Source organism: Monomorium pharaonis, chromosome 4 (genome assembly GCF_013373865.1).
Source record: "Monomorium pharaonis isolate MP-MQ-018 chromosome 4, ASM1337386v2, whole genome shotgun sequence".
Classification (NCBI taxonomy): domain Eukaryota; kingdom Metazoa; phylum Arthropoda; class Insecta; order Hymenoptera; family Formicidae; genus Monomorium; species Monomorium pharaonis.
The window spans coordinates 10,790,745-10,799,718 of record NC_050470.1 but is presented as its reverse complement, the minus strand read 5'-3'; the positions used below and the strand labels follow the sequence as shown (position 1 = coordinate 10,799,718).

Sequence of the window (8,974 nt, the reverse complement as noted above, 5' to 3'; positions counted from 1 at the left end):
TATTGGTATATGACTCGCCGTTGAATAATTAATCGCATAAATAAATAATACCTATTTATTATAAATGTACATACAACTGTTATTGTAATAAAGAAGAATGTGAGGGAAATATACAATTATGACACTTCAATCGACATTCACTGTTCCTATTCAGCGACGATGCGATCATTGAAAAACACTTTTTACAAAAAATACTTTTCCGTATTAACAAATTTATATCTTTTTTATCTAAATTTTCTCTAAATACTTATTTTAATAAGGTTTAATCCGATTATGCCGATCACGACCAGTTCCAATTTTAGTTAACAACTTGTGACTCGAAGCCTGCTGCGTCGACGATTCCACTTTCCGCCACACGTTAACGATACCTTTCTCGCCAACTGTCACCAAACAACCACTCTGCACAAAATACGAGACTGTTATTGATAATTCTTTAAAGTGAAATAGTTCTTTTGCTAATTTACCTTTTCATGTATCCAGCTGTCTCGTACTATTTGTTTATTTCCTACCATTTCATAATATGCATCCAAACGAGAATTCCCAATGCTCAAGCATCTTAGATTTTCTCTAAAAAGGTACGAAATGTCATACATTAAACAATTTTGTATTGATTAATATTAATACTTAAGGGGGTCTTCCCTATAAAGGACTAAAAAAGCATTTTTTAGGTATTTTTTAAAATAAAAGTATTATACCAAATGTTTTGAAACTATACAGTATATTACTCGACATTTATATTGTATAAAAAAATTTTTTGTTGCAAAATGATATATATTTATATATATGTATACTAATATATACTATTCTTTTATTTGTTCAAAATGGCATGCAGCCTAGCGTCCCGCAAAGTGGTCTGAATCAAATAAACAAAAGTTATTTTTATCTACATGACCATAGTTTCTAGATAAATCTAAAGAAAATTTTTAAAAATGAATATTAACCAAATGGCAAAACTAAAAAAAATTTGTTCCAATTTTTGCTAAAAATTTTTGCCTTATTTATTTAAAAAAAAGATGAAATTAAATTTTTTTGTAAAACTTACCTTCATATAGAAACTATGGTCATATAGATTAAAAAAACTTTTGTTTATTTGATTCAGACCACTTTGCGGGACGCTAAGCTGCATGCCGTTTTGAACAAATAATAAAAGAATTCTAGAGTATATATTATATATATATATATATATATATATATATATATATATATATATATATCGATTTTACAACAAAAAAACTTTTATACAATATAAATGTCAAGTAATAATACCATATAGTTTCAAAACATTTGATGTAATACTTTTATTTTAAAAATTTCTTAAAAATTTACTTTTTTTGTCGTTTATAGGGAATGACTCTCTTAAAATAATTACTCCTGGTAATTTTATGTAACTAATTATAAAATTTAAAAAAATTCTAATTGTTTGTAAAACATGTGTACACAAGTACACTTATTATATAAATTAATACCCTTTAACTGTACTAGAACCCGCCAACAAGAATGGTTGTCCAAATGCATCTGTAGAATGGAATCTCACCAAGTAACAGTTATCAGGATCATCATTCTGCAGTGAATAAAAATCTTTAAGATTATTCTGCATGAAAAACTATAAACAATAATACAATTTAATTCATTGCTCACGTATGAGGCAAACACTCAGTTCACATTTGATTTTTTAATTATACAAACACATAAAACTTGACTCTAAAATTTTCTAACTTTATTTACAACTTTTAGAATATATTTGTATGATTATTTTCTCTATTTTTTGTTTCGTACAATTGTTAAGACTTTGAAAAAATTCGTTTGTCGAACGAGAGTAATGAAATATCAAAAAACCATGCACACCTGTGATACAGCTAACTGACTGCGTGCAAATGTCGCGTACGCACTGGCACCCTCGCAGTCCCATAACTGTAACGCGTGCGTATGCGTCGTACACCATAGCGAAGTATCAGTTGACCACCCCAGTCTGTCCTAAAAAGAAAAAAAAGATCATTTGATTAACAAGAGATTCTTCACGTCATTGTTACTACGCAAAACAACGGTTGATATTCTTACCACTGACGATTCGGTGTTTAACGAGTATGTCAGAGCCGAATCTTCTGAGGATTGTGTCAGGTCAAATATATTCATCAGGCCGTCCGTGCTGCCCGATGCTAAAACATTCCGCTTGACGGGATGAAAATTCAGACAAGTGACATCGTCCATATGTGACTCCCAATACCCACCAAGGAGATTGTTGTTTTTGATATCTACTTTCGAACCGCTTTGCCTCACATCCCAGAATAGAATAAACGCATCTCCACCTGTGTTCTCCGTACCACCAGCCAAGAGCTTTTCGTCGCAACTAAGATCAAAGCTAGCCAGAGGCTTTACCTTGCCTTCTGTATCATCTGCAGTATTGCGATGCACATTAGAATTTTTACCACTAGAAAATTGTATTTGCAATCATTGAAGTAGAACATTTAATGTTTACCTTTAAATTCTGCCACAATCTTTCTTCCCTTGGCACGCAAATCACACACCGTAATTAATCCATTGTTATTTGCGATATATATTATATTTTTTGAGGTAGGACTAAACTTGATTCCCACAATGGAGGCTCGATTATGATCTAGCGTGAGTGTCTGGCTCAAGGTCGACTCGCCAACGGAATATATCATACATGAATAATCAGACAGTGCTACTGCAATTCTAAATTCTGGCTCGCTGTACAAACAACAGTTTATGTAAAACAAAATAAAATTAATACATACGACTGGATTAATACAACCAATTAGTACAACAATCGATCATCACATGTATCTGAGAGGCTCAACAAACAAGTACTCCAAACTACCAAGCATTCAAACAAATAAAGAAAAAATGAGCATATAATAAGACGTGTTTTTTATTTATCGATTTATTAAATATTTCGATTATTCCAATTTATTCGGAAATTACTAGGTATTTAAAAAAAATAAAAAAACTATTCGTACAAGGTCGAGTTTTTTTATTTATCGATTGAGCAATCGATGAATTAAAAAATTCGCTCTAAACTCATATAAATAACTGAAAATTTTCTGCAGTAGTAAAAAAACACATTTGAAGCACATATATTATACTTTTGCGCAGATTTAATATGAAATGTACCGATTGTTTTTTTGGGAAGCTTTGCCCGACAAGTACTTATATTGTCTGCCTTTATTTAGTTAGAAAAAAAGATAAAAACAGACACATGTTTACCTGATTGTTAATTTACCAAAAAAGTTAAAACAACTGGCTTTATAGAATAATACAGAATTCACCTTTGAGTTCCGCAGACGGAGAGGATGTAGCTTGGCTCAGACGATACTGTGTCCTCCAGTGACAATGTCAGCTCAGTCTTCTTGCACTTAACACCTTTATCGTCCTGTCTACCGTGCAGTCCCATATCATTCTCGACGTTGAGCCTCTCCAGGGACTTGACTATTTTCGACATATTTCTCGTTTCGCGTATTTACTCTAACTTACTCGCATTCAGATCTTTCAGGTTAGAAATTTGACAGAATATTGACAACAACGAGTTTAAGTTTGAGGTTAGTGGCCTGTTCTTTTTCGCTGCACTGCTGCACTAGTGCAATAAGTTAGAGTGAGAAAAAATATATTTGTCTTACTCTAACCTGTTGCACCAGTGGTGCAACAGTGCAGCGAAAAAGAACAAGTCCGAGCGTCGCGCTTAGCGCCGCCATACGATTCGGCACGAAAGCTCCCGATAGGAAGTTGCGCTATCGTGCTGCGCAAAGGAACAGACGGTCGTGATGTGATCATAACCCTTCGTGCCCGTCGCCATGCGTCTCTCGCGCAACATGGCGACCGGCAAGAAGCTTGCCGCGATTCTCCGCCCGAAGACCATCAATTTGATCGGGAGCAGTGAACTGAGTAAATTCTCGCACGGTGTCTCGCGGCAATGCGGCACGTGTCAGCGATACGTGGTAACTGTCGCGTCGGCTGTCGGCGGGTGGAATCGTGAAAAGGGTAAGACGCGCACCCTCGTGTACTCCGAGCCTTGCGCGCTGGATTACATCATTCGTTTCGTCCGACAAGATTTTATTCCCGGCGTTTTCGCCGACGTGTCGACGGTTCGCCTATCGTCGCCACGTTTCCGTCTCCGCGAGTTGCCATTACGCGTCCGTCGTCGCTCGCATTGACATAACCTGCAAATTTGTGTCTTGTACATATTTCATTGCATGTCATATATACGATACTTTATTCCACGGACTATTCTAGAAAGTCAGACCTATTTTCCCACCGAATACTACTTAAGTACATCTATATAAATGTGTATTGCTGCACAACAGAGGAATTAATTCGTTCTATATGTTTAAATACTCAGACAATTCCAAACTCTCTTATATGCTTTATTTTAGTGTATCTTAATAATAGAAAGATATCAAACCTGTTTTTTGTTGCTGCACTGGTGCAATAAGTTAGAATAAGACAAATATATTTTTTCTCATTCTAACTTATTGCATCAGTACAGCAGTGCAGCAACAAAGACCAGACCTATAGAACCTTCAAATCTATTGATATCACTTTAGATATAGAGTTATTTCTCTATATTTTAGATATATAAATAGTAGTATATTTGTGTGGCATACATATACATATGATATACTATTTGTTCTTTGCTGCACTGACATTATTAGATCCATTCCTTTTTTTAGCTGAATTTCTTACACGATTCATCTTTCCTACTTTCTTTTCTTGTTAGAAAAAAAAAGATGATGAACTGTGTAAGAAGTTCAGGTAAAAAGAACATCTGTTATATTAGTGTAACATTGATGTACAATTAGTGCAAGTCTACTAAATTCACTACAGTGTTTATAAAATCTACAATGCTCTTTATTTTCTGCCTTTTGTCCATTGTTTTTTCCTGGTTGCCCATTGTTTTATCACATTTTTTTATCACATGCATAGAAAATATAAATACTCTATACTTACATATACATAATAAACATTTATTTACATTGCTTTCTAAAGAATTTGTGTATTTAAAATTCGAGATATTTGAGTGTTGAAAAGAAAAAAGAAGCAAAGATGCTGGTACAAAAAGTGCAATGTGAACAGACCTAATGTAAACTATGTAATGTATATAATCTCATATTTTAAGTGTTACCTGTAAACAATCAATAAATTATGAAAGATTTAGTAGTTAAAATTATATTTTGTTTAATTTTTATACTATTTGTTTTATTAATAAATTAATAAATTAAAGTCAAATATATTAACAATCTTATAACTTGATTACAGTTTTTCTTAATACGGTTTTTCTGTATTATTATTTAATACATAATAGTTTACATTGCTTATACTGTCTTGATGAAAAAGATTTATGTAAATCTAATGTAAACAATATATAAATAATTATAATGTTGAAATATACGGCATAATTCTGATGAAAGCTGACAAACTCCAAAATGACAAAAAATATTCAAGTTAACAGAATAGTATGCATAAAGCAAGAAAAACCAAAATAAACACAAATCAACATTTAATACCACTGATCTGAGGAATTAAATCGTTCTAAATAGAAATTTAGATATTTACATAATTTAAATCTATGCTCCATTTTCTTTTATATGTAAACAACAAAGAAGCTTTAAACCACAATTAATATCCAATATTTATGTTAGCTATAGGAAGAATAGTACAGCCACATCGGACCATACATCTAACAAGTAGATTGTTAAAACGTAATTATTACGAAGTTCTGGGTGTCTCCAAGAACGCTTCAGCAAAAGACATAAAAAAGGCGTATTTTCAACTTGCTAAGAAATATCATCCCGACACGAATAAAAGAGACCCGGATGCTAATCAGAAATTCCAAGAAGTTTCCGAGGCGTACGAAGTATTAAGCGATGACACCAAGAGGAAAGAATATGATACGTGGGGCGCGACCTCGGAGCAAATGGGCATGGGGATGGGCCAGGGAGGACCCAAGAGTTACAATCAACACTGGCAATATAGATCGACAATTAATGCTGAGGAATTGTTTAGAAAAATATTTGGTGACGCCGGATTTCAAAGCGGAGCCTTTAGTGACTTTGAAGACTTCTCAGAAACGAAGTACGGTTTTGGGGCAGCTCAAGAGGTATGCGAATATACCACTCATACATTTCCTGATTAACGCAATGTATAAACACTCGTTTTATTACAGGTGATAATGAATTTGACGTTTTCTCAAGCTGCTAGAGGTGTAAATAAAGATATTACCGTAAACGTGGTAGATACTTGCCCAAAATGCAATGGCTCGCGGTGTGAGCTGGGAACCAAGCCAGCAAAGTGTCAATATTGCAACGGTACTGGAATGGAAACGATATCCACTGGTCCTTTCGTAATGAGTTCGACCTGTCGGTACTGTCAGGGCACAAGGATGCACATCAAGTTCCCCTGCACAGAATGCAACGCGAAGGGACAAACGGTGTGAATGTTTTTTGATTCTATCTGTATACATTACTTGATAAGGAACCCGATTGTTATCCAAGTTTATTATTGAGAAAAACTGGGAACACTTGGAGTTTTTAGAAAATGTTTTTTCCTTGAAAATCATGAAAATTTTGAGAATTTTATTCTTAAATTTAAATTTCATCTCTTTCTGATAAAATATTTTTTTTAATAAGTACAAAATGTTGACAACTGATTTTCATTATTTTTTAAATTCTAAACTTTTGATAAGTGTATTGCGAATAAATCGTTAATACGATATTTATAGTTTTTTATTATTTTTTCAAATTTAATATTTAAATAGTTTTTCTTTCTGCTTGCATGATTATGGAACATTAAAAACGCAAAATAAAATTTATTTCAAAGTTGGATTAAAAAATACTCTAATTTTACCAAAAATTTTGAATAAAACTTCTGAAAAATTCGAAAATTCTCACGAAATGTTTTTACAAAATTCAAGTAGATGCTCTGTTATTTTATTTGTCTTAATTATCGTGCTTTCTTTGTTGCATTTTTATAGGTGCAACGTAAAAAGATAACGGTTCCAGTTCCAGCCGGAGTAGAAGATGGCCAAACAATCCGTATGGCAGTAGGAAGAAAAGAAATATTTGTGACATTCCGCGTGGAAAAGTCCAGGTACTTCCGTCGCGACGGGCCCGATGTGCACACCGACGCGGAGATCTCGCTGGCGCAGGCGATACTGGGCGGTACAATACGAGTAGAGGGTGTGTACGAGGATCAAACTATACAGATAACACCGGGCACGTCGTCCCATACGCGAATCCGCTTGACCGGCAAGGGATTGAAAAGGGTTGACGGATACGGTTACGGTGATCATTACGTAAATATCAAGATCATTGTACCAAAAAAATTAACGGAAAAGCAGCGGGCATTGGTTCAAACGTATGCCGAACTTGAAACCAACACTCCCGGCAGTATACACGGTGTAACGTATAAAACAGATGGTAAGGACAAACGATAAAACGTTAATTATTTTAATATATTATTTCACATATTCTATAAATCTATATACATTTGTTTATATTTGTGATGTCAAATATTTAATGAGACTGTAAAAATGTTTGCACTGTTGCTCCATTAAATTTATGTGTCGCTTGAGTTTTTCCCTATGTACCTGCTATTACTAATTAAATAAAACATTAAAATATTACAAATGCGTTTCATTGGTGTTTTTCGAAATGAAACGAAATAAATTCTCACCAAAACTTTGCGACAGAGATTGGAGTGAAACTTAATATGTAACTAATTCAATATAAGCTGCATATTTTTAAATTGAATATTTCCTTCTACTTGAGTAGCTTCAATCCTTTTTTTAGGCGTGGCAGGTCCAAAGGTACAAACTCAAGCGAAACAAGAGGTCCAAAATGATCAAAATGGTCTACTTGGAAAAATTAAAAAAGCTATATTTGGATAAAGAATTATGTAAGTAAAACTAGATGGGACTTAATTTTTATATATCTAATTTATTGCAAATACACAACACATACACTATAAATAGAACTAGAATATAGATGAAAATGTTTTTTTACGAATGAGATTGTAAATAATTTTATTTAGCAAACTCTCTAAAATTACATTGTTTGTGATAAACCTCAAGAAATATTAAAAAACAGATTCTTTCAGTTTAAAGTCGATTTTTTCTTGGCAAAAATATTTTACGATACGAATTATTTTTACTGTAATTTTTAAATTACCATTATAAAATCTTTAAAATTAAATTTTATAATATAAGTCTTAAACATTTATATATAACAAAAGATATCAACGTGCCGATGTAAATTTGTTCGCAGGTACAAAAGAGTGCTATTCAGGTCCATTGCACTTGGTAGAGTCGATACGAATAGCACTAGGAGATGTGCCTATTCGCGAAAACCAGTCTTCATCGTCCGAGCCGGGAGACAAACCTCTTAACAGTAAGTCCGTGCACACCAAAGATACGTCGGACGTCAATAGTAAAAATGACACTAATGCTGGAATGCGACAGAAACTGCCCCAAATGTAATCCCGGGTGTCTAAAGCAATCTGTAGAAATCTAGAGGATGCTACTCACGTGTTGTTACGTTACTAATACGTAAATCATATGCACGTTAGCATCATTACAAATGGGAGTTTGGGCCAGAAATTATGTACACTTTTGGTCAAGTTGAAAAAAAAAAAGGCACGAAGATTATCAGTATGAGTGAATAAGTGACGCCAACATGCCGGTTAGATAACGCGTATAGCTGTACAGTCGTATCATAGCATACAAGTTTGTCTTTATTACAACTTTAACTATTACAACTATTTAAAATAAAGTGTACATGAAAGAAAATAAATCTATCTGTTATCTGTTTATCTTGATCGAGATGATGTATATTTGTAAAATAAATTCCGCGCATGTATCTTTTTGCTTATACCTAAAAATACAATTGTTTTTTTTTACTGCCTTGCAAACAAATATTGAATGTAAATTGTATAAAAAATTTGGCTATATAAAGATGCCTATCTA

General features: G+C 33.4%; 2 protein-coding genes across 4 annotated transcripts; one reads left to right on the top strand and one right to left on the bottom strand.

Annotated features, from left to right (window-relative positions):
• Positions 1-41: 41 nt before the first annotated feature.
• LOC105834420 (WD repeat-containing protein 89) lies at positions 42-3,605 on the bottom strand. 2 transcript variants are annotated; one of them, XM_028189180.2, is made up of 8 exons: positions 3,288-3,605; positions 2,477-2,709; positions 2,229-2,393; positions 2,059-2,156; positions 1,846-1,974; positions 1,467-1,561; positions 465-567; positions 42-399 (listed from the first exon to the last, which is right to left on the bottom strand). In XM_028189180.2, exons 1-8 carry the CDS (start codon positions 3,458-3,460, stop codon positions 253-255), a joined length of 1,143 nt encoding a protein of 380 aa, XP_028044981.1. In that variant the 5' UTR covers positions 3,461-3,605; the 3' UTR covers positions 42-252. The 2 variants fall into 2 exon arrangements, with proteins under 2 accessions (XP_028044981.1, XP_012532341.1); XM_012676887.3 differs by having other exon boundaries at positions 2,059-2,393; positions 3,288-3,603.
• Positions 3,606-3,786: 181 nt separating this feature from the next.
• LOC105834416 (protein tumorous imaginal discs, mitochondrial) lies at positions 3,787-8,883 on the top strand. Of its 2 annotated transcripts, XM_012676883.3 has the most exons (6): positions 3,787-3,996; positions 5,655-6,112; positions 6,179-6,442; positions 6,986-7,430; positions 7,803-7,908; positions 8,277-8,418. In XM_012676883.3, exons 1-5 carry the CDS (start codon positions 3,810-3,812, stop codon positions 7,898-7,900), a joined length of 1,452 nt encoding a protein of 483 aa, XP_012532337.2. In that variant the 5' UTR covers positions 3,787-3,809; the 3' UTR covers positions 7,901-7,908; positions 8,277-8,418. The 2 variants fall into 2 exon arrangements, with proteins under 2 accessions (XP_012532337.2, XP_012532336.2); XM_012676882.3 differs by lacking the exon at positions 7,803-7,908 and having other exon boundaries at positions 3,788-3,996; positions 8,277-8,883.
• The last annotated feature ends 91 nt before the right edge of the window (positions 8,884-8,974 follow it).

Excerpts from the sequence above, each read along its gene's own strand:
- LOC105834420 (XM_012676887.3), bottom strand. The coding sequence starts at position 3,460 with ATGTCGAAAATAGTCAAGTCCCTGGAGAGGCTCAACGTCGAGAATGAT. Across the intron at positions 2,710-3,287 it reads TCCGTCTGCGGAACTCAAAG|CGAGCCAGAATTTAGAATTG; the intron begins GTGAATTCTGTA and ends TTGTTTGTACAG. Across the intron at positions 2,394-2,476 it reads GATTGTGGCAGAATTTAAAG|ATGATACAGAAGGCAAGGTA; the intron begins GTAAACATTAAA and ends GCAATACTGCAG.
- LOC105834416 (XM_012676882.3), top strand. The coding sequence starts at position 3,810 with ATGCGTCTCTCGCGCAACATGGCGACCGGCAAGAAGCTTGCCGCGATT. Across the intron at positions 3,997-5,654 it reads CGGGTGGAATCGTGAAAAGG|CTATAGGAAGAATAGTACAG; the intron begins GTAAGACGCGCA and ends TATTTATGTTAG. Across the intron at positions 7,431-8,276 it reads TGTAACGTATAAAACAGATG|GTACAAAAGAGTGCTATTCA; the intron begins GTAAGGACAAAC and ends ATTTGTTCGCAG.